Source organism: Molossus molossus, unplaced genomic scaffold, assembly GCF_014108415.1.
Source record: "Molossus molossus isolate mMolMol1 unplaced genomic scaffold, mMolMol1.p scaffold_m16_p_1, whole genome shotgun sequence".
Taxonomy (NCBI): Eukaryota; Metazoa; Chordata; class Mammalia; order Chiroptera; family Molossidae; genus Molossus; species Molossus molossus.
The window spans coordinates 202,947,763-202,973,152 of NW_023425344.1; the positions used below are offsets into that span (position 1 = coordinate 202,947,763).

At 50.7% G+C, this 25,390-nt stretch overlaps 1 protein-coding gene across 3 annotated transcripts in view; it reads right to left on the bottom strand.

The window, feature by feature from the left end:
* MEGF11 (multiple EGF like domains 11) overlaps positions 1-25,390 on the bottom strand; it is a 223,635-nt gene that overhangs the window by 34,359 nt on the left and 163,886 nt on the right. For all 3 annotated transcript variants that reach the window (XM_036260506.1, XM_036260495.1, XM_036260485.1), the window contains exons 8-9: positions 23,808-24,020; positions 16,122-16,296 (exon numbers count right to left, since the gene is read on the bottom strand). In XM_036260506.1, the coding sequence (XP_036116399.1) occupies positions 16,122-16,296; positions 23,808-24,020 (388 nt within the window). The remainder of the gene's footprint in view (positions 1-16,121; positions 16,297-23,807; positions 24,021-25,390) is intronic.

A 25,390-nucleotide genomic window follows, 5' to 3' on the forward strand; every position in this document is an offset into this window, starting at 1 on the left:
AGTTGGGAGTCTTGAATGCCACGTAAGGGAGTCCGGGCTTTGTTCTCTGAGTCCCCAGGACATACCTTTCCCACTCAGAACCCACTGGAACCATCTGCTCTACAGCATGTGGCCACTGGGTGTTGAATTCGCACTGTCTTCCCCTGGGGAGTGTCACCAGCCAGCTTCTGTGGTCTTACAGGTAGGCTCACTGTAAGAATGCTGATGCAGATTAGACCAGGAGGCCAGAGCTTGTCTAGGCTCCACTAGCTGTGTTACACTAGATAGGTTACTGCCCCTCTTTGAACCTCAGTTCCAGCATCTGTGAAATGACAAGTTTGAAGTAGAGGAGCTCACCTCTCACCTCTCAACTCTAAGGGTCCCAGGCAGCTGGCCTTACTCCCATTTAGGCCACAGAGAGACCCCAGATTAAGGGCCCTTGTGAAGGGAGGCTCCTCTCCAACCCTTTCCTCCTCCCGTGTCATTTGCACTGGCTGTGTCAGGGAGGAGAGACCGGGGAGCGCAGAGTCCTGCACCAGAGGCTCCCCAGGGCCACTCTCCCCGACAGTCCCTGGCTGGCCCTGACCAGCTGGAGTGTGCCAACACTCCCATTATCCAGATCACTCTAATTCTCCAAAACTATAAATAGCCCATAAGAATATATTTAAGCTCGGAGAGCCTTGGCCTGGGTGCAAACTGCATGCGCAGTTCATGATTTTCTCTGCCCGAGTTTACATTGAGAGCGCTTTCTCTCCTGGCGCCCTCCCTCGTGTCCCCAACCCCGGTCCTCCTGGGAGGCCTTCAGGGTGCCCAGCTGAGTATCTGCTGGTGGGGCTCAAAGAGGACTCTCACCCTGGCCCTGCTCTAGGGGGCAAGATGTAGAGCACCCCGCTGGAAATACCTTCTCCCCAGAATGCTGCTCCTGGGCCCCATTTCCTCCCGGCACAGCCCAGGCACGATATGGACAGCCCGCTCGGTCCTACAACAGCCCTGGGAAGTCACCAGGTGGAGAGGACTGTCTGCTTCCCAGAGAAAGAAATGGAGGCTCAGAGAGGGGCAGTGACTTATTCAGAGTCCCACAGTGTATTAGTGAGGGTGAAGGAGAACAAAACAGACCTTTCTTCAGAGTGGGGGCAGAGCCCAATGGTTAGAGGACATTCTCTGGTGCCATCCTACCGCGTGACCTTGTGCAATTTACTAAACCACTCGGGGACTTGGTTCCTCCACCTGCAAAATGAGAATAATAACATCCCTACTTCATAGGATTGTTCGGAGGACTTAAGTAGTTATCATGTGAAGCAGGCAGAGCAGTGCCTGGCAGTCAGAAAGCACTATAACAGCTACTGTTACTGCAAAGAAATAGTATCTCTTATGAAAAGAACACACAAAACCCCCCAAGGTTCCAGCAGAAGGCAGCTCTAGAGGAGGGATCCACCTCTCACTCAGTGAACAAATTCCCAGGCCCTTTGCAGGACAGGAGGTTCACCTTCCTGCCACCTCCTCCAGGCTGGCTCCCTGACTCCCCTCCTCATAGATGAACAGGCTGGAACTTTTACCACTACACACAGAGGGCATGGTCTTGGGGGACAGAATGAGGGGCTACCATGTGCCAGGAGCTGTTCCAAACACTTTCTGTTTGTTTACTTCTAATAGCAAAAATGCCCAAATGGGGAAGCGGGCAGTTTCTAAAACGCACAGTTCTGCCCTGCAGGGATGTGAGCCCTGCACAGCCAACTCTGAGCACCCCCTTCCCCCACCTCACCGTCCTGACCACAATATGGGAGCTCTGCACAGACAACTCTGAGCACCCCCTACCCCCACCTCACCGTCCTGACCACAATATGGGAGCTCTGCACAGCCAACTCTGAGCACCCCCTTCCCCCACCTCACCGTCCTGGCCGCAACATGGTTGAAACTCCTCAGCAAGCGAGAGTGCTAACAGTTCCAACTTTCTGTCAAATTCCCAACCTTCTGGCTTTTGATCTGAGGGGCGGGCCTGGTGCACAATTGATTGGCTGTCTCTGGTGATTGCTATGCCAAACAAGCCAATAATCAGCCTAACTTCTCAGATTTACACTACCAGCTCTGCCCACCTCAGGGTGTCCCCCCACCACCTAGGTCTGGGGATTCCCAGTGTGTCTGGGCCAACCCCCAACAGAGGCCACTGTCTCAACCATAACCCCCCAACCCCACGCTTTGGGGCACACTAGTAGGACTTAGCCATGATGGCCTGTGTGGCCAAGTCTGCAGGGGTCATTATGTATGTCTGCACACGCTTCAAGGATAATCAGTGTACACACCTGTGAGACCTGCTGTGTTTGTCTCCAGGGCATCTGTTTATATATCTGTGTAGATTCTGGTATAAATTTGTGACTCCTTCCTCATCCTTCCCTCCTGGTGTGTCCCTCCCCAACCTCCCAGCCCTGCCCTGGTGAGAATTGGGTGCACACACAGCCACCATGGTCCTAGCACACTGGGGTCCTGGTTGGTTCCCATGCCTGCCTCCACCCTGGGCTGCAAGCTCAGGGAGAGGGGGAATCTGATTTTATTCACATGTAGATTCTCAGGGCTTGGGATCCTGCTGGTACATAATGGGCCCTGGATAAATGTTGGTTAATTGAAATGAGATGTTTGTGTGTACACGCTGGCTTCTACTGTGGACAGAACCAGGACTGGGCACCTTCCATATGCTTTCCCCATCATGCCGAAAGCAATTCAACAAATGTTTGCTGAGTGGGGGCCAACTCTGAGTCAGCCCTGGTAGTGGGCTCCAGGGGCACAATGGAGCCTGACCCTTGTCTCTGTCCTTGGCAACTCCCAAGGCAGTGCCCACAGCCACACTCATGCCTGCATCCAGATGTGTTTATCTGTTCACGTATTGACTCTCCCCAGTTAGACTGGAAGCTTCATGAGAACGAGGGTCTTACCGTCTGGGTTGCCCAGTATCTCTAGCTCAGAGCCTGGCACAGAGCAGAGGTATTTTATAAACAGCATTGAACACATCAGTGAGGGGGCCTGGTGGGCTGGGATTCTGGGCTCCCATCACACACAGGAAGCAGAATATTATCTGGTCGAAGGGTAGGTCCCCTGCTACCACACTGCCAGGCCTCCCTGGGCTCTTGTCAAAAGGGAAAGCCAGGCCGGATCCTGGGTTGTGGTTCCAGCCGCACCCTGCCACCTCCTGCCCAAACCCTGCTGGCCAAGCTGAGGGTCAGAAGTACAGCCAGAAAATTACTCGGATGGCCTCTGGTGCACCCACTTGGAGAGACAAGACACTCTGAGCTGAAAAGGATCTTAGAGATGATCAAACCCATCGCCTTCAAGAGAAGGAGACCAAAAGCCAGAGTGGGTGGAACTGGGGCTTATGGTCCAGTGCTCCTCAGGGGACAGGCAGGGACTGTGTCTTGTCCACACCCCTCCCCCAGCCCCGTGCCTGGCCCACACCAGTCCTGAAGGCACATCTGAAGATCTTCGCACACTCCTGGGAAAAGGACAAGATGAGAGCCCAGGACTGAGCTCAGATCAGAGACCTCTCATGCTTCCCAGAGCCTGGCACCTCCGCCCTCTCTCTCAGCCGGGAGTGTACCCTGAGGCCCTTTACTGAAGCTGTTCCCCAAGATTTCTATCCAGAATTCCTATACATCTTAATGGCAGAAAACAGCCTCCTCTCTGTCAGACTCGTGTTCATGCTAGGTAATAGACGGGCCTTGGTTTCCTTACCAATTATATGCGGCTGTTGAAATCAATCAGTCTGCCCAGCTTTCACCACCCAGAACCCTTGTTAGTGCCCTCCCTTTACAAGGCCCTCTCAATTTGGAAGACACTGCTGTCACTCTGTGTAAGGCATCACATTTTGAACAGGTGCAATGTGACTAGTAACCACAGCCCATGTGACTCTGGTGGCAGCATCCTGTCCACCAACCATGACCTGGAAATTCCCACGATGTCACCTACATCCAGTCAGAACTTCTGGTTAGTGCATGCAGGCCTGAGATATCACACAGAATTAATTTAATTCTAATTAAAAGCAAAAATAAAACAACCTTGGTTGTTTTAGTTAGATTCATCACAGGTAATGGAAGTTTGCCCACAGGCTTTGTGAAATGCTCAAAACCACTCCTGGTTACCTGCTGCAGGCTTTGCAGGTGTCTAGTGGGAACCACTGGCTGGGTCATCTCTTAAGGGCCTGTCAGCTCAGACTCTGAGCATCTTCTTGCTTGTAGAAGGAGTCTTAACTCAAAGGAGTGAGGAATGGTGGAAATGCAGGCCCAGGGGTGGGAACCCTCCTATACCTCTAAGGATCACACCAGCTGGTGACCACCTACTCTGCTGAGTATACCTGAGACTGGCTACATGCCCATTCCTAGTGGTAAGGGGACAGTCCATTGTGCCCGGCCTAGAAATGATGGTGAGACTCACTTGGTCTATATGCCTTGCTTTACAGGGGAGGAGACTGAGGCTAAGAGAGGGTAAGCAAATTGCCCAAGATTACACAGCCAATGCTAGGCAGAGATGGGTTTGGAACTTGAATCTCCTGGCTCCCATTTCAAGCGCAAAATGCTAAGAGCCAGATGTGGTGAAACTCTGGGACAGCCCATGCTGCCCTGCTTGTATTAGCAGCACAGTCACCACCTAAGCACACAGCATCCAGAGGACATGGCTTTGACCTTGAGGAAGGGCCACCTGCCAAGGCCCAGATGCTTCGGTCCTATCTCAATCCCATCTCACCTATACAGCATCCACCCAGCCCAGGAAAGGGAGCCCTCCACTACCCACAGGGCAGGTCTCCGAGGCTCCCTCTCGCACTGGGGAAAGCCTGCCAGTCCTGCTCAGTGTCTTCATTCTGTGAATGGAGACAGTCCAAAGGCCTGTTAATTATGGATGCAGCATTGGCTATTAACATCTTGAACTTGATTTGAAAGCGCTACTGGCAGAATGGAACCCCCGGTGCTGGTCCTGCTAAAGAGATGCGAATCTCCCCTCCACCGTGCACCAGCCTCCTTGCACAAGGCGGCAGCACAGGCCCAGACCCCGGTGGTTAATGAGTTATATGTTCTATTAAATTTGTTTCAAATGCTGTTTATTGAATTTTCTCCCCTGCAATATGCTGCTTTGTAGTTTGGCCCTGTTTGGGAAAATTAATCAACAGCTGGGCTTCTTGTGTTGATCATCCATTTTCCTTGCAATGGGCAGGAGGTTAATGAGTATTTTTTGGAGTGGAAGGAGGAGGAAGATGGAAAGTGGTTGACCCTCCCTCACACAAACGCGGGAGGCAATTGTGCAAGTTCGTCTCTGGGTCCCCTTAAATATGTTCTGTGGGTGGGAGGCAGTGTAAATGGAGTGGAACTGCGGTTCCTGGATCCAGACCAAGGTGGTGGGCGTTCTCCCCCCAGCCTGGGGAGCTCGCAGGGAGGACTTTGCAACAGGAAATAGGGAAGTGCCCTGGCCCACACGCCTTCTTGTTGGAGTAGGGATGCTTTAGGCAAGAAAGGGCCCTGGACCTGGGGTCAGAGTACACGGGTTTAAGTAAGACAAAAGCCCTGCCTCAAGGTGACTTGGTCTCATTCATTCATCCATTCAGTCCCTAAGCATCTACTATAGACCAAGCACTATGATAGACCCTGGGTCTTACTAACCATTACACTAGACTAAATGCGACCTCAGGTCCTTTCAGTTTCCATATTCTTCAACTTTCCCCCTGTCCTCCCACTTCCAGAGCATTTTCCCTGTTACCTGCCCCTTTGTGGCACTTACCACAATTGTACTGCATTTAAAAAGTCAGCTCTCGTCCATTAGATTGCAAATCTCATGAGGGTAAGGGCTAGGTGTGTTTTATTCAACCCTGTGGCCCTGGCCCTAGCACAGTGCCTCGCCCACAGCCAGTGCTCAATGCCTATGGAATGAATGATTCAGACATTCAGGAAATGTTTTTAAAGCACTAGTGTGTGTCAGACACTGTGCAGGGCCAGGTGCCGCATGGTGCGCAGAACAGAGCTCGTGCCCACTCTCATGGAGTTGGCCGTCTAGAGGCTGCAGGGGGCTGGGGCACAAGATGCAGCTGTGGAGGAGAGGGCTCAGGCTATTCCCCTCCCTATTTCCAGATGTTCTGCAGGCAGCTTTTCGTGGCCTCCCTGAGCCTCTGGTTGCTCCTGTTTTCCTCTGTCCCCTGCTATTTCTAGAGTTTCAGGGTCACTAGTGCAAGCTGATTTTTGGTGTCCAATGTCACGTCAATGCCAGCAGCACACCTGTGGAGTGTGTTTTACTGTTAAAATATTTTTTTTCTTTATTGATTTTAGAGAGAGAGGAAGGGAGAGGGAGAGAGAGATAGGAATATTGATGAGAGAACATCGATTGGCCGCCTCCTGCATGCCCCCCACTGGGGATTTGGCCCACAACGTGGGCATGTGCCCTGATCGGGAATCGAACCAATGACCTCCTAGTGCATGGGTCGATGTTCAACCACTGAGCCACACCGGCCGGGCTGGAGTGTGCTCTACTGTTTACAAAGCCCCTTGCCAGTGTCTGCTCTGCCACACAGAGTGCCAGCCCTGGCTGCTGCACTCCCCCTGTCCCCCCTTCTCAGTCACCCCTACTCCCAGCTCCAAGGGCTTAGGCAGTGGACTCCCCGGCAGGGATCCTCATTTGCGACTTTCCAGGGAGAAAGAGTGACACACGGTCCGCAAGAGAACAGCGTGGACAGAATGCCAGCCACGAAGGCCTCTCAATGCAGAGCAAACCTCGCTGGACCTAATTAGTGTGTCACTGATAAGGCAGCCACTGACAGCAGATGCGTGTTGGGGAAAAGAAACTGTACAGGGCACGAGGAGCAGAGGGCCAGAGAGATGAGATGGCAGAGGGCTGGAGGCCACTTGTCACAGACACCCCATTGTTTCCTCCCTGGGCTGAGGGCAAATGCCCAGGGCCCTTGCGACTAAGGCACTCTGCCTGGCTCCCATCGGGGATGGGAGGAGAAAGGCTGATGGTTCCTCCTGGAAGCCCTAGGTCTATCCAAAATGAATAGGCCTGCCCCCTGGCCAGTGCGGCTCAGTTGGTCAGAGCATCATCCAGTACACTGAAGTGTTGCTGGTTCGATTCCCGGTCAGGGCACATACCCAGGTTGCAGGTTTGGTCCCTGGTGGGGTGCATGAAGCAACCGATCGATATTTCTATCTCTATAAAAATCAATGAAAACAAACCTTCAGGTGAGGATTAAAGAAAAAAGATACACTCCTTTAAAACAAACCAGGGTTGAATGCCAGGTATGACTCCTGTCTGGTCTTCCCCTCAGCACTGACCTCCCCTGTCAGTGAAGCTGTCCTGAGGGGAGTCTGGCCTTGGAACCATAGGCCCTGGGTTCTAGGCCCAGCTCAGTCCCCTCAGAGAAGACTCGTAACCACCCTGAGTATCCACGACCTCGTCTACGAAATAGAGCCGACTACTCGCTTTCCTCCCAGGAGAGCTGCGAGGCTGGCCAGCCCAAGTGTGAGATGGTGGCTGAGCCCCAAATAAGGAGGGAGACGGACGATCCCAGCCTCCTCTCCCCTCGAAGACAAAGGTCGGGAGGTCAGTAGCGCCAGATGAGATGAGGTTGCCGGCTGTCCCCTTCCTAGAAAAAGACCTGCGAGAGCCCCACAGCTGGCTATTAGCCAGGTGTCCACAGCGCTGTCCTCTCGGGCATTTTGGTTGGTGACTAAGAGTGCAGGCTCTGGGCGCGGACAGCCACAGACTCCTGGGGGCCTCTTACTGACCTGGAAGGTTACCTCACCTCTCTGAGCCTCAGTTTCCTCATTTGCTAAGTGGGGATCCTAACAGCCCCCACATACAAGGTGCTGTGAAGATTAAGTACAATATTGTATGAAGAGCAGAGTGCTGAGCCTAGGGCCCGCCGCAGTCGCGCGGGGCTCCACACGTGTGCCGTCATCACTGACTTGGTTGTCCCCTCCCTCCAGGCACTGCAGGGGTGGCCAGGACAGAGCTGGCAGGGGCAGAAACTCTGTCAGCCCCAGGGATTTGGACCAAAAAAAAGCGGGGAGTGTTTAAAGCCTGACGTTTCAGACCAGCCCTGACAGCTTCCTCTGTTGCAGGGAGAGCAAAGCCTGTGCTCCGGGCCCAGGAGAAGGGCACCGGTCAGGACAGGGGGAGCCATGAGGGCGGTGTGACATGGGGTACATTCGTTTTTAGAACAGAAGAGTCAGCAGTTTTCTCTAATAAAGCCACAAGCTTTGGGGTCCCAGAGGTGGAAGACTGGACTCAGCCTTAGTGACATAAAGCCAATTTCTCCTACTTTGTTCTGTGTATTAATTGCCAACATGGTTTAACACCCTAGGGACTCTCTGCCCCATCCCTTTCTGCCCTGGGAAAAATTGGTAGGTGTCTCTGCTCTGGGGACAGCAAACCCAGAGATGGAGGCGAAGGTGGAAGAAGCCCCCGACTGGGAACTACGTCACCTGCTTTCCACCCCAGTTCTTCCAATGATTTGCTGGGTGACCTGAGATACATCACCGTCCCTCTCTGGTCCTCAGTTTCCTACTTTGTAAAATAAAATGCACAAGGGAAAGGCTGAGTATTCTTCCAACTCAACCATTACAAAGAATAATTCCTATTTTGTGCTCACATCAACCCTAAAGGGCAGGCATTATTAACCCATTTTACAGATGAGAAATGAGTTCACAGAGGCTAAGCCTGTTGTCTAAAGTCACACAGCTACTGAGCAACAGACTTGGGGTTCCAAGCCTGGTGTTTCTGATCCCCGAGTCCATACCTTTTGCCTCCAGTGTGTCTTCTTCACACAACTACATGAGGAACCTCGGCAACCATGTACTGAGCATTCGCTGCATGCCAGGCACTGTTCTCAGTATCGTACCTGTTTTATCTAATTCAGTCCTAAGAATAACAGTCCCACATAGTACCATTATTTACTCTGCTTTATGGATGAAAAACTAAGACTTGAGAAGCTTGAGTAACTGGGCCACGGCCACCCAGCAGGCAATGGCAGAGCTGCGATTCGAGAACTGGAATCTGTGTATTTTTGGATCATTTCTACTACTTTGCACTACCTGGGCTCCTCTGCTCAGATGGGCGTGGCAGCCAGAGGGTGACCTCCTCATCCCCAGCACAGCAGCCAGGAAATATTTTACTGTTATAATTAGGAAGCTGCTCAGTGGTGGGGGGTTGGGGAAAGAGAAGTTGGTTTTCTACTCTTAGGGCTAATGGTCTGCAGCCTGCAGTTTGATGAGCAAAACAATTAGAACAGGAAACGCACACACATTACATACATGTCACCTGGCTTTAGTTTTCAGTCCACAGTCTCTTCTGGCCCCACAGCTGTCCTCGATCCCTAGTTCCAGCTTAGGAGCCATATGAGAGGCAGACACACACTTTGCCCAGCCCGAGGGAGTGGAGGTGGACTAGGGGAGGGTGACATCTCTAAAGGGCATCAGAAACCGTAGAGGAAAATTCAATCACTGCTCCACTGATCTGGATTTTCATAATGCTCACCCCCTCCCGCCTTCCCCAGCCAGAGCCGCTGAGGTTTGTGTATGACCTACCGACAGCACGAAGAAAGGGGAGAAAAATGTGGAAACGAGTTTGTTCATTTGGGTGATGGAGTGCCTGCTCCCCTCGCCAGCATGCAGGGTTCAATAACAGCAGACAGGGCTTCAAAAAATTGCAGCATAAATAGATGAGCCCTTTAAGGTAATAGAAATTCTGTCATCCAGGGGAGAAATATAGGCCCCAAATCCCATGGGAGGGGACACCAGGTCCCTCTTTCCCGCCTCCCATGCTCCTCATCCCCATTATAGCCAGAGCTGAAAGGGAGCATCTGTGCTGAGGAATGACCAGAGGGCCCCTTATCTCCCAGCCACACAGGCTCCATGTGGGGAGGAGAAGGCTGGGAGGGGGCCTGGGAAATCAAGTCTTTGCAGCTCTGGCAGTGACCTCATAGGCTGTTCACTCCAGGTGCCAAGGTGGCAGCAATTAGTTCTAGGGCAGCGCAGGAGGCTCATCAGGCTGGCTGCCTAAGTGAGGTCTAATTAAGGAAAGATGGTCAGCAGAGGAGCTAGTGGGGCTGAGCAACTGGCCTTCTCCACCCAGTGATGAGAAAGTCTATTCTCAGTTCTGTGGCTGCTCTTGGGGACCCAGGAGCCCTTGGCAACCCTGCAGCTCTCAGCCAGGGGCAAGTTTTAACTAACTCTCACCATCTACCTGTATCCTCAAACAGGGCACATAGGCCAGGGCCAGTCACCCTCTTTAGGTGGGGGAACCCTTGAGGTAAATAACAATAATAGCAGCAGTAGTATCAATGCTAATAATGATAATAATAGCTAACACTTGTTGAAAGGTTACCAATATACCAGGCATTCTAAATATTTCACAGATACTCATTAATTTAATCAGCTCAATAACCCAATGGACTTTATTATTATTCCCCTTTCGCATATGAGAAAACAGAGGCACAGAGAGGTAAAGCATCTTGCCCAAGGCCACACAGCTAATAAGCAGCAAAGCTGGTATTTGAAGGCAGGGAATCTTGCCCCACATAATCTTCAAAACTCCTACACAGTACTGCACAAGGTAGAGAGAAGCTCACATCATTCACCCAGAGAACCCAGAGATGATGTTGGGGGACAGCTGTTCCAGTCCCACTGCAGCCACCTGTTTATCTGAACTGCAGAGAAGCTGATGGGTGGACTCAAGCCCCTGCCCTGCAGGTAGGGCCTGCTGAGAAATGAATGCTCTTCTTTCCTATAAAGGTCAGTTCTGGAAAAGTCTGCTCTAAGGGCATTGCTCTTCCCAAGATTTTCACTCATTTCAAAAAGAATATATTGAGCAAAATGTTCATATGAGAGGCATGGAGGGAGAAGTAAGAGGCACAGGGCTGGAGGGAGACAAACTCTGAGTATCAACCATGTTCTGTGGGAAAAGCGGAGATGGAAGGGTTAATTCTGAAGAGAAGAGTATTCAGGAAAGACTTCCTGGAAGAGGCAGCCTTTGATCTTAGCCTGAAGGTGGAGGACTTTCACAGATTGAGATAAGAACAGTGGGGGTGGGCATTCTAGGAAGAGCAAAAAGCTTGAGAAAAGGCACAGGTTGAAGCGCCAGGGCAGACTCTGGGGAAAAGTGAGTTGTGTGTGGCTACAGCACAGGTTGGTGGCAGGGTTTTGCAGGAGATGTCAGGGTAAACTAGTTTTGAGGGCAGGTTACAAAGGCCTGGGGTTTATTTGGTGGATATGAGAATCTGTGGAGAGGGGTGATGTGACTAATCTCCAAGTGGACAGACAGCTCTACGTAGGGCCCTTGCCACAATTCAGCTACTCCTTGGATGTGCAGAAAGGTCCTCACTTTCTGGATCATTCCTCACACGGCATTCCCAGGACTCTGCCAGCCTGAGCCCCCTGTCACTCACTTTCCTCCCACCCCTGTTCACCACGGTATTCTGACCAGGTGTGGGCCCTGGGGTCTAGCCCACCCAGCAAGAGCAATCTTGGAGCAGACTCTTGGAGCTGTCCAGGGTGCTGAAACATCACCTTTCCCAATTTTAATTACTCCCATTTGAATGACTGTCTCCCACGTCACTGTTTCTGTTCGGCAGATAATTTCATTCCCATTTTACAGATGAGAAGTAGACGCCTCAAACGTTAGCACAACCGAGCTAGGAACTTAGTTTCTTGCACTCTTTTCCACCACCTGACAGCCCGCTATAATTCAGCAATGCACGCCCCAAGCAATTCCATTTGTGCCGCCGTGCTAACCTGTAAAACACCCAGAGTCTCTCCCACCTCCACCTCTATGTCCATGTCCTCAAACACTGACAGGGGTGGACACAAAGTGTCACTGAGACTGACCATTTTGGGTGCTTGGGTGGATCTGCCTAGAACAGCAGCTGTGCATGTTCATGGCTTCACTCCAGTGGGAACCCCTGGGTGTAGCTCATCCTCACCCTCTCCTGGAAAAGGGTGCTGGGCTTGGGGGAAGCAATGTTCCTCCACTACTCTCATAGTTCGTTAGTAATTACTATCATTTTTACAGATCATCCACTGTATTCCAGGCAATGAGCCATAAACTTTCTATACAAAGTTTCTCGCTCTTATGGCCAAGTCTCCTCTCAATAGAGGAGGAAATTCAGGCTTTAGCAAGATAAGTGACTTGACTGTAGGCAGGGTAGGGATTTGAGGGCCAGAATATGAACTCAGAATTGTGTGGTTCCGTAGTGACCTGTCAATCAAAGCCTGTCATCTAACATGTGAGAGTTCAGTGGTTTTCACCACTACTGGCTTTGTGATCCCGAGCAAGTCACTTACCCTGTTTGAACTTCACTCTCATTTGCAAATTGAGGAATGTAAAAGTGCACTCTGTAGGGTTCTCTAAAGGAACAGAGATGAAGCGTGCAGCAAGGATGCCATAACTGTTTGCTGTTCATGTGAATGTGAGTTTTATTGGGTCCAAGTTCCTGGATGGCTGGATGGGTGTCTGATTAGACTTTCCATATCCCCAGCTAGGAAGGTGGGAAGAAGGAGAAAGTGTGAGGGCTAGCACATCCAGAATGCCAGGTGGGACTTGCTTCTGCTCTGTATTCTTATGGACTCAGGAGATAGAGACCACCTTGCTGGAGCAGGCATGTCACTGGGCTCCAAGGGTTGGTTCTGTATGACTTCCTCAGCACTCCTCACATTTATGTTGAGCTTGAGACCATTCTCAGCCCTAAGAGACAGGTTTCATAGAGCTATCCCAATATCTTCCTTAGAGGGAGCACTCTGCTGGGAGGGGACAGCTGAGGATGTGGCCTCACATTCATTACCATGTTGGCTACTCACATCCAATAGCGGGTAGGACTGATGTGACTCCCATTTTATAGATGAGCAAACTCAGGCTCAGCAAGGTGAAGTGACATGTCCAAGATTACTGAGCCTAGGATCAAGGTCTCCAAACACTCAGAAAAGGGCTCTTTTAATTAGTCTCTAATTAATTGCCCATCCTAAAAATCTTTTAAGGAAAAAGGCAGGTACATAAATTCACAAACCAACCAATAAATACAGGCATTGATAATTATTTACTGTGGGACGTTTGGGGGAGGGTTTCAGCCAAATCTGCTCTGCTGATTGCCACAATCCTCACCCTCACCAGAGCTTGCTCATTGCAGGAAGTCCCATTCATTCAGAAGCTGGGGTGAGGGCACCAGTAATGATCTCCCCCTTAGAGCCTGGTGCATGCAGGAATGAGTCACATTAGATGAGAACAACGGACTCTTCTGTAATCACCTCCAGCAGCTCCTGCTCAATACCCGACAGGGCCCAGAAGAGCTTTTGCAGGTATAATGAGGCTGGGTAGGAGCAGATGGATGGAAATTTGTGGGGTCTCACCAGGGCAGTTTGGCTCACAATCTGTCTTAGCTCCAAGCCCCAGGCAGGGGGGACTCCATAGCTAGAGGATTTCTATAAGTGCCAAGCCCCACAAAGTTCAAGGGCAGGAAGTCATTTGCATCCCAGAAGGGTGGAAGAGAGGCAGTAGCCTGGCTTCCAGACGGTTGGAGCTCTGGCCTGGAGGCAGTGGCCACATAGACATCAGTCTCTCTGGGCTCTCCCAGGCTCCCAATTTCCCCTTCTTCTGAGGAGCAGTGACTAGGCAGGCAGCTGGAGACAAAAAAGAGGGAACAGGGAGGTGGGACTCCCAGCAGGCCCATAGACAAAGTACACAATCAGACCATAAACACACACACACACACACACACACACACACACACACACACACAACCTACCTCCTTGCTTCTGCTTTTACTTCATTTACCCCAGAAGGGTGTGTCTCCTGACTTGGTCTATGGAGTCTGCATAGTATACCATCTTAGAAGGCTGATAGTTTATCTCCCTCTACAAAGTCATCATTTACAGATAAAGGAACTGGGACCGTGACGGGGAAGCCGCATGCCCAGAGCCATAGAACTGCCCTAGTAGCCAAGCTGCGACCGGGGTCAAGATGCCCCACTAGCAGTCCGGTGTGGTCAGTTCACTTCAGCTTCAGTCCCCTGAGCTATGTGAGATTTTAATCCCAAACAACTCTCTTACCCAACCCCCAAACCTAGGCACGCCATTTTTCTACGGAAGCTATGGACAAAGTTCACCTCAATAAAGGTAAATTAGAGAGGAGACCCGCAGGAGAAACAGACTTGTCTCTTTTGAAGATGCCACCAGAGTTCATTTTCACCCAGTTTATCTGCACTGGGGAGGAGGAAGAGGAAGCATAACCGAATTTTGTTCTATAGACCAGGGCAACCAACCCACAAGACACTGTCACCAGGCAAACCTACACTCCAATAGGGACAAGGGCTCCTTGTAGGCTCTCCACCCTGGCTGTACCCTGGCCTCAATCAGACCATACCCAGACTAAATACATCTGCATCTCTGAGGGGGCAGGGCGCTGCAAAGCTCCCCAAGTGGCTCTAATGGGCAGCCCAAGTTGAGCACATTCCGTTTCCTACAAAAGTGAGGCCATTGACCAGTAGCATTGCATTGTCTGGAAGCTTATGAGAAATGCAGGACCTCAGGCCCCTCCTCTGATCTATGGGATCAGAACCTGCACTTTAAATAAATCTCACTGTGGATTTCTAAGTTCACTGCACGCTGAGAAGTGCTGAGGCAAGATCCTTTACCCTCATCTCTACACCTCACAGCAACTTTGCAAGGCAGGTGTTCCAGTCACAGGTAAGGAAACTGATCCTGAGAGAGGTTAACTTGCTGGCCCAAGGTCACACAGTTGGTGAGTGGGACAGCCAGGACGTGACCCTGCTCTGGTTTCAAAGGACATACTTCCTACTGCACAGACCACTTTTTACAGCACAATTAAAAGTATGGCCATGGAGGACCCCTGAGTTTTTGGGTCCTGAGACCCACTGGGCACACTCCGCCTTTGAACAGGATTTCACTTCCAATGTCAAGTTCCCGAGAATCAAACCTCATAAACACCAGCATAATTCATGAGGAAATACAAATAGTAAACAAACACATGGGGAAAAGGTTCACTCTCCCTAGTAATCAAAGAAATGCAAATTAGAGCAACATTGAGCAGCCATTTTCTACCTATATAATTAGCAAAAAAAGAGAATGTTAGCAAAGTTGTTTTGAAATAGGTACACTCATACACAGCTGGTGGCAGTATAGATTTATATAACCCTTGAGGAAAGTAATATGGCAACATCCATCAAGAGCCATAAATAATTATGCCCACTGACCCTGGGAATTCACCCTAAGGAAATACTTCAACAGGAGGGGAAAAGCTATTTGTAGGGAGATGCTCACCACAACATTTGCTGAGAACACTGGGAAGAACTCAGTATTCATCAGTAAGGGGATGGCTGGGTAAACTGGGGGACACACGCTCCTGCGGTGTTATGCAGCCATATAAAATGATCATTAAGAAGCCCAAGCAGCAAACGTAGGTGAAAGGAAGCAGAATGCTAAACTGCCCCCATGCACTGTGGTTATGATGACGTGAAAATACTGATGCTCCTTGACTTATGATGGGCTGACATCCCGATAAACCCATGTAAGTTGAAAATATTGTAAGTCAAAAGTGCATTTAATACACACAAGCTACGGAATATCACAGCTTAGCCTGGCCTACCTCGAACGTGCTCAGAACACGTACATCAGCCTACACTTGGGCAAAGCCACCTCACTGCTGCCCAGCACCACGGGAGGAAGCAGTGCACAGCATATCGCCAGCCCAGCTAGAGATCCAAATTCAAAGTACAATTTCTACTGAATGCGTAGTGCTTTCACACCACTGGAAAGTCAAACCATCGTAAGTTGGGGACCATCTGTATTGTGTGCATAGGGGTATGGATAGGGGAGAGCTGGGCACAAAGAAGACAACCGGTGTTTCAGGTGAGGGGACAATGGAAAGACCCCCTCCTATTCCTGTTACAATAACAAACTCCGGCAGAATTGGCCCTTTGAGAACAGCCTCAGGCGCTCTCCAGTCATGGGCTCTGTCTCTGAGGGGGACACTGAGACACTCCCATTCTTTATCCCTGGGCACAGGGACACACTCCCTGACTCTACCCTGAGGCAGGAGGAGCTGGGCCCTCCTCTCCAGTGTGGGGGTGGGAGGCACAGGAGTCATGGGAGACCTCACCCCTCCCACCTTACCATGAAGCCTGGGGCACAAGTGCAGCTCCCAGTGATGCTGTGGCAGTCGGCACCGTTCTGACAGGCACAAGGCAGCTGGCAGCCATCGCCATAGTAGCCAGCAGGGCAGGACTCGTTGCAGTGGTGGCCAGACCAGCCTGGCTGGCAGGTGCAAGCTCCAGTTACTGGGTGGCAGCTGAGCAGATGAGAGAGGATGAGAGGACAGTCCGGTCAGGGATGTAGGCGTGTCCCACCCCCTGCCCACACCAAGTCCGGTGTGCCTGGGGTAGCAGGATCTAAGGGCCTCTCAGGCTAAATTGTTTAATGCCTCGTTTGTTTGTCAGAAGATCCCAAGGTCATGTGGTTTTACTCTCCCCAAGACACTGAGGCTCACGTTGGTATATAACTTGTCTAAAATCACTTAGCGAGGAAGTGGTATAATCAGAATTGAAATACAGACCTCTGGACTCCCAAACAAGTGCACTTTATAGTACAAATACAGAGACCAAAACAGAAGGCAGCCTCTTCAGTCCATTCCCTTATGGACTATTGAGTCCAGAGCTTCACCAATCTGTACCCAAGACTGAGGCCTGGTGTGGGGGCAGCCACAAGAGGCTTCCCATGAAACCCAAGCCTATCGCAGGTCCTCAGTGAACATTTGTAGAGTTAAAATGAGACCTCAGAGCAAATGGGGCTTCCCTCACTGGCAGTGTCTGCACAGGACAGGATGCCCTCTATCGGTGCGTTGCCAGGGCTCCTTTAGAGTGATGTCTCCATCCTTATCTGTCTAGGTCAGAGAAAAGACCACTTGGCAAAAGGTAGGAGCTGCCTGTCATGACCTCTAGAAAGTGGGGCAACCTCTGGTTGGCAGAGATTTGATCCAACCGCCAATATCCATTCATGATCAGAGGAGATGCGAGATGTGGTGACTGTGTGCTTCTCAGAGCGTCTGCAGGTGGTAACTGACCGACGGCCCAGCTGCTGTCTGAAATCCATCACTTCATTTGCCCAGAGGCCATGCTTTCCCTGGACTGTTCCCAATTAGAGCACAGCAGGGATATTAAGTTCAGAATACATTTTTGGGAGAGCTGGAACTCCTCCCACGAGCAATTTTGGTTTAAAGACTTCCCACCTTACCAAACTATCGTAAACTATGCTGCAGTCTAAGATCTTCCTTCCAGTCTTCCTTGCTTCCTTCTCGTTCACATGGGTCAGATCTGCGTTACAGTCTGATGGTCTCTCTGCCTCCCCAGCCCCTCCCCATGTCCTCTCACACCTGTCTCCCTAGTTAATCTCTTGCACGTGGCATCTCCTTCTGGGAGGACTGAGACTAACACTCCAGAGAAGATGCTAGATGGCAGAGACGAGCCTCTTAGATTCCCTGTTACCTGCCTTCCTGCACCAGAGTCAGCTGAAGGGATGTGGTTGAAAGAAGCATGCTCTGGGCTGGCAGGAGGAGCCTGGGTCAAGTCTTGGTTCGGCTAAGTTCCACAAGGACAGGGGCTTTGTCTCCCTGCGTCACTGGTGGATCTCCAGTGCCTAGCTCATAGTCATGGCCCAATTAAATATTTGGGAGTAGCCCTGGCCGGTTTGGCTCAGCGGTTAGAGCGTCAACCTGCGGTCCTGAGAGACCTGGGTTCGGTTCCCGCTAAGGGCATGTACCTCGGTTGCAGTTTGTCCCCGGCCCTGGTCGGTCGTGCGGGTGGCAGCCACTCGATGTGTCCCTTTCACGTCGATGTTTCTCTCTCTCTCTCTCTGTTCCTCTCTCTCCCTCCCACTCTACCTGAACAAAAAAATGGGAAAATGTCCTCGGGTGAGGATTAAAAATAAATAAATAAATAAATAAATAAATAAATAAATAAATAAATATTTGGGAGTGAACAGTACTTCTACTATAAGTAATTCTTTTCTGTGTCTGTTGACTTGTTTATCATGTCTCCTCCTCCAGGTGACAGCTTCATGGGGAGAGCCTTCTGTCTGTTTCACCTCTGTGATGTACCCCAGGGCCGAGCAAGGGTCCCTGGCACACTGGAGATGCTCAGTACTTAATTGGTGGATTAAATAATAAACAAACTAATTGTGTGAAGACTCGTCAGCCCATTTCTCTTCTGGGGGCCCTGATTTTCTCACGGAAAATGAACAATGGACAGGAGCAGACAGTTCCTCAGTAGGAAGTGCAAATAACGAATGATCATTTTGGGAAATGTAGGATTATTAAATAGTCTCATTAATCATCAACTGTATACCACTTTTTCTCTATCATAACAGTAAAAAAATATTTTTAAAGGAATAAGATTCAGTGCTGGTAAAAGTTTCTGAAAAACAGTGTGGGGATACGTATCAGGAGTCCTGCTAAAAATATTCAGACCCTTTGGTCTGGTAATCTCATTTCTAAGAATTTATCCTAAGGAAATAATCATAGTTGTGGGGAAAGATTTATGCACACAGATGTTCCCCGAAGCATTATTTATAACAGTGGAAAATGGAAGCAATTCAAATAAATAATATGTGACCAGGCTGTTAAAGTGCCAGGCACTTTACACATATATTTCTAATCATCAAATAAGCCTGTGAGTTAGGCATTAGAGCTTCTATTTTACAGATGGCACTTGGAGGTTATGTGACTTGCCCAAGGTCACACAGCTAAATCAGTGGTAGCTGGGATTCAAACCTAGGCCTGTGTGACCATGTTCTGTCCACTCCTCATGCCACCTCTGACAAAGGGTACCAGTTAAATGAATTATGACAATTAATATGCAGGAATGTTAAAAAAGCATTAAAATGTTTTCCAAACTATTTAATGATATGATATAAGGTTAAGTGAAATAAGCAAATTGTATCAAAGTCATGATCTAAAATATGAAAAAAGTGATGTAGATATAGATAATGAATGAACAAATTACAACAAAATGGTATTTGTGCTCCCGTCTGGGTTGAGAAATTATGAGTGACTTTGACTTTTTTCTTTAAATGTCTATGTATTCTCTAACATTCTAAAATTGAGCACTTATTATATTTATAAACAGATGGAAAGCAATACAAATTATAAATATGTAAAAAAAAAAAAAAAAAAAAAGGGAAGAAGAAGAATGCATATAAAGGATGAGTTTCTGAAGACTTCCTGACCTGGAAATTATTCTAAAAATTTCCAGAAAAATTCCTCCCTGAGCCCTACATGGTAAGGGGAGAAATAGTGGCTTACATGGGTGCCATGGGGCAAGAGGCCCCATTTGGTGGCCCTAACCCTCAGCCAAACCGTGTGGCGTACTCTTCTTTGTCCCAACACTCCGAGCAAAGCCCTCGGGCATGGTCTTTCTCAGTTCCAGCTTTCCAGGGGCCTCCTCTGAGGTTTTGGTTTAGGGTTAGAGGGACCGGCTCAGCCACTGTGGTGGAGACTGAGATGCTCGGACCCAGGAAATGACCAAGCAGGCAGCGCTGGCTACAGCGATCCGCTCTGCCCAGCCTGGGAGATTCGAAAGGGTCTCAGGTACCCTCGCCCTTCCCATCAATGGAATTGCCTGTCGCCGCAGGTCCTTGTTCTTGCGGGAATGCCACCCCACGGAAAGCATGCCGGGAACAATGTGAACCAGCAAACGCTGACTTCTGAGCTCTCCCGCATTTCCCATCTCCCATCGCCCTCGTCAGCGTTTCGGCTGCTCAGGGGCGGGTCTCAGCACCGGGTTTACTTTTTACTGTGACAACCAGAAAGCACAAAGCCAATCCGGAAACGCTTTCTCTCTCTCTCCTTTCATGTGCCTACACTGTTACTTTTAAAGAACAAGATCTCTAGTTTCTTAGTTTGGTCACTTGTCATGTTTGATTGAAAACACTCCAGAACCCCTTGCAAAGAGGGCAGGGAGTGACTGCTGACTGCCTGGTGATGACGGAGACCGAGATCACCCTGCTCTGGGCGCCTCCTTCACACCTCCCTGCTCCCTGCTCCCTGCCCCCTCCCCCGGCAGGGCCATTCCTGGGGTCACTTGGTGGGAAGGTGCCAGTGGGTTAGGCTCTGGCAAAAATCATAAGCACTGATGTTCAGGTTTGCTCTGTGTCTTTCTCCTCGCCTTCCCCCCATTTTCCCCAGACATAGATTAATCACAAATTAATGGGGGCTGAAAGTTGAACACTATAGGAATCTTTTCAGGGTGAATTTCTCTGCCTTTTCCCCCAGCTGCTCTGAGATACTATCAGTGCTGCATCTTCTGGCTGAATCAAATCTTTCAAAGGTAATACATGATTCTGGCTGCTAGACTTGTCTATGACAATCCAGCGGTGGGGGTGGGGGGGCCTGGAAGATGCGGGCACACAGGCACTCTTTCTCAAGGTTATTTCTTTGAAGGAGACAGTTTCTTTGTGTGTGCCACACAAAGGGAATGAAGTGTTGAGGAATCTTATCAGTCACTTCCTTCCCAGGGCACGTGGGCTCGACCTCTTTGAAGCAGCCTCTCCAGAGGGGCACAGAGCAGACAGGCTGGAGCTGGCTGACAGGAGGGTTTTCTTTGGTTGGGGGCTGGGAGTTCTTGTCTTCCTTGTAAAGATACTCATGGCCCCGAAGCTGGCTTGGTGGGGCTCTGTTGTGAGCTATTGTAACAGAAGTAAGCAAGAGCCGGGGAAAATGAGGCTAGGCTTCTGGGGTCCCTTGCTCCATCTCAGGAGTTGGATGGAAGCTTCACTTTCAAAGACTACAGAAGAACTTTTACCCCCACTAGGCTGATGAGAGGTGATGGAGAGATTGGGATGCGGAGACACCGAGAGGAAAAGCACACATCTCAGGACATTTGCTCAGACAGAGGTAGTTCTGAGGTCAGGACGCAGGGGCCCCAGACCCCACTAGAACCTGCAGCTGAACTGCTTTGGGATTAGGAGTTATAGAGGTGTCCCTCCATTTTTCTTGGGTCCCAAGAGAAGGCTCTATATTGGACAAAGGTTAATGGGAAGAGGGAAGTGACCCGTGTCCACATAGAGGAAGAGAGCTGTTCTCTGTACAGCAAGAGACAGTTCAGCCGGACCAGGCTCTCAGCCTCAGCATTTTTGCCTCCCCCGACCCCACCCAGGAAATGTTTCTGGTTTTCAGAACGTGGGGGTGGGGTGTTGCTACTGGCATCTTGTGGGCAGAGGCCAGGGATACTGCTAAATATCCTAAAATGTACAACAAAGAATGATCCAGCCCAGATGCCAATAGTGGTGAGGTAGTGAAACCCTGCGTTAGACTAAACTTTGTGAGTGTTGGGGGCTCAGTCGCTGGGGCAGTTGCCAGGAGAAAGGGGTGAGATTTTCTTAAATATAGGGCATCGTCTCAAGGGCAGAACCACCTGCTCTGTGCCAGGCGCTGTGCCACACTACGGCTGCAGCGAGGGACAAGCCAGGCACTTCTGCTCTCAAGGAGCCCAGGCTCAGGCAGACTCTGAGGAGACCAGCCTGGGGGGTTGGCTGCCAGGTGCTCACAGAGCCCCCACTTCCAAGCAGCGCTACTGCCTCCCAGTCTCTGAAACATGGCACACATTAAAGACAGTAAAGTAAATAATCATCAATATTGGATGGGCTGAGATTAGCGATGGAGAAGAGGGAGTCTTTCCAGATTAATAATGCATCGAGGACTCCTTCAGAGAAGGGATAAATTATGCAGGGCATGGCTGCTCAGGCACTGGAGGAAAACAATAGCTCTTTAATTTGGGGGTTCATTGGATCTCTGTGGTAGGGACCCACCCTGCACGAGATCTCAGCAGCAGACTTGCTTCCTGTCCCAGAGGGGGTCCTCCCTTGGCTCCCCATCGGGGATGGGAGCTCCTGATGCTGTCCCCAACCATGGAACAGCCTGAGCTAGCTACCCAGTCCCCTGACCAGTCATGCGGGACCCCTGAGCTTAGAGCTTTGGAGCTCCCACCCTGCCCTCCAGACCAGATGCCACCTCCTCCAGGAAGCCTTCCCTCACTGGCACAGCAGTCTCCAGTGGAGCTTTCTGCACACAACCCTGGGTCACAGTGACTTGAGCACAATGTGGACCAGCCACATATATTTAATTGTTGCCAAGATGCATTTTCTCCCACATTTTCACATCTCTGATACTGAGTGTGGTTCAGCTGACAGCGTTTTCCTTTTTTAGTAGTCCAAAACATAAAGCTGCGCCTCACTACTGGTTTTAAAGAAATATCGTAGAAGGTGCTCAGTGTGTATGACTGCTCCAGACCTGAGTACCTGAAGGCTAGACTGGTGATGCGGGCCCTTTATTTTCTCCTCGCAGTCCGGCCCTGCAGGCACTCAGTGCTTCCTGAATGAATGACCGGGTGGATGAGTGCTCAGCTCACATTCAGGCTATTCTGTTGGCTCCGGGGCCTCTACAAGTCTCCTCCCTCTGCCCTTGCAGGCAGCACCGCCCCAGCAGCTCGGCTCCAGGGACTGAGGTCTGAGGACTGAGGACAGATCGCATCTAAGCCGCAACGCTCCCTAAGATGCCTCTGCTGGCACTGGCCAGAGGCTCTCGGGTGATGTGAGGAGAATCAAAAGCTGGAAGCGAAGAGGGGCTGAGGCTAAGCCCTCGCAGCCCCAGGGGCAGGGCTGCAGCACGTACTGCCCGGAGCAGCCAGGATCCCTGAGCCGTCCTGCAGGGGCAAGGGGAGCAGGAATACTCTCCACCCTCACCACGCAGGCAGGAGGCAGTCACATAAAGGGCTGTGGGAGCATCTGTCTGGGGCCATCGGCCTCATTTATTACCTGAACTTTATTAGTTCAGGCTCCCAGGTTCAGGCTTGTCTGGAAGCAGGGGCGGGGCCAGCTTCAGACCAGGTGTCCCCAAGCCCCAAAGGACACAGTGCAGGGAGAGGCTGGCTCCAAGCCAAGGCCTAACAAAGGGCCTGCCCTTTGTCCCTCCTGTCGCTCCACCCTGGATAAACCCTGCTGGGACAGCCCTCTCTAGGCCCAGGGTAGCCACACCAATTTTTAAGTCCCATCTAGTACTGGCCCTCTGCTTCTGCCCTGGCAGTCCTGTCTCCGGGCACCTGGGGGTTGAAGTGTTTCATTAAATGCAGAGTGTGTGGAGGTGAAATGTTCTCCAGGACAATACCCCCAGAGCCTGTGGCACGCATAGCCAGCCACCCCGGCCCACTAGGACTGTGTGACTTTACCCGACACCCACCCCAGTCCCCTGAAGGTCACCAGACGCCTTGCTCCTGGGAGTGGGGTCTCAGGTTAGTCCACTTTCTTTTCTATCTTTTGTTGTTGTTGTTGTAGTTAATCCTCACCTGAGGATATCTTTTTTTCTATTGATTTTTAGAGAGTGTAAGGGAAGGAGGGTGAGAGAGAGAAACATCGATGTGAGAGAGACACATCAGTTGGTTGCCTCTCACGCGTGCCCTGACCGGGGTTGGGGATGGAACTTGAAGCCCAATTATGTGCCCTTGACTGGAATCGAACCTGTGACCCTTCAGTGCATGGGCTGATGCTCTAACCCGGAGCCACACTGGCCAGGGCTCAGGTTAGCCCGTTTTCAATGCTGACAGCCTGGTATGGTGGAGAGAAGCTTGAGACCTGGGTCCTGACTCTCTGTGTGGCCTGGACTTTCCCTCTTTTCATCCAAGTGGTCAGCAAAGAGGCGGCTGAGGTCCCAGTTCTTTACTGTCCTGCCTGGATGACAGGGCTGGAGGTTGGGTCTGTGCCCTGAGACGGCCTCTCTCCACCAGTGCCTACCCCACCCCGACCCCCAGTTCGTACCTGATGGTATTGGCGGCATCACAGGGGCAGGGCAAGGTGCAGCCTGGGCCGTGCAGGCCCTCGGGGCACAGGCGCTCCTGGCAGCGTGGGCCTCTGTAGCCAGGCTCACACTCGCAGCTGCCGGTGGTGGGTGAACACTGGGCCCCATTGTGGCAGTCACAGCGCTGGGAGCACTGGAAGCCGAAGGTCCCGAAGGGGCATTCCTCTTGGCACCTGTGGGACAGCAGAACAGGGCTGAGGCTGTGCCCCTCGCCTGCCCTTCCAGATCCATCCAGCATGTACCTCCCAGCCTCCAGGCCTAGGCCTGGTGAGCCGCACCCCCTCACGGTTCCTCCCCTTTGCCCTCTCTTCCCGAAAGTATTCGCCCCAGTTACCCCTTCATGCCGGGTCCCCTCAGTCCCCCAGCACTGGGTTTTTACTATCATAGTTCATTGATTATAGATCTTACGTTTTCTTTTTTCGTTTTTGATTGCAGTAAAATATAGGTAGCATAAAATGTACCATTTTAACCATTTTAAGTAACAGTATATGGTTCGGTGGCATTATGTACATTCATATTGTGGTACAGCCATCACCACTATCCACCTCCAGAACGTCTTCCGCTTCCCAAAGTGAAACTTCTATACTCATTAAACACTAAACCTTAGACTATACTATATTTAAAAATACATTTTAACATCTCTGAAATTAGTTAAGTCTTATAACTGCTGGCATGTCATGGTGTAATTATCAGTGTTTTTCATTCTTAGTAGAATATAAAATAATGATGCATCTAACAATCGGTGGCATCTTAGATTTGATGGAATGGGGTAATTTCGTTTCTATTCCTGTCTCTGTTGTTCTGAGTTTGGGCAGGTGCGCAGACTCCCTTTCTCACAGGGAGACCCATCTCCTCTGCCAGTGCAGACTGTCCCCATCCGCACGACAGGGTCCTGTTTCCTCAGACTGGAGAATCCCCTCCGCCTATCAGACTGGAGAATTCCTCTTCCTTGGACTGGGGGTCCCCTCAAGGCAGGGGCTGAGCCTCTCCCATCAGCTGGTGAGCCACCCTCAAAAAGGACCAGGCCCTCTTTGCGTCCTGCCTCTGCTCAGGCCTTGTACTTGGAGCTCCCAGCATAATGGTCATTATTTGGCTGAGACTCACAGCCATTGGTCGTGGACTCTGTGGCAGGGTGTGACCCCTGTGCTGACTGACCAACCTCCTGCACATGCCAGACACCCCTTTCCCATCCCAAGGCTATTTCCCAGGGGACGCAAATTCACTGTCACAGCAGTGGAGTCTGACACGTTAAGGGGCGAACCTGGGGCCTGTGGACTAAAAGTTGCCTGTGGGTGACTCCTGTATCCCAGAGATGAGCAGAAATAGCCTCTGGGGTTTGGGATTATCCTGTCCCAGCACCGCTTCTGTGGTGCAAAGAACGGAGAACCTACAGCTCCGACATCTGCTTCCTCACCAGGTTGCTTGAGGATTAAGTGAGAAAATGCGTGTGAACCGTTAGAAAGGTGTCCTATGCATGGTCAGGGCTCAGTACGAAATGTTACTTCTTACTGTTGTAAATATTGTTTTTTTGTAGTTCTCATAA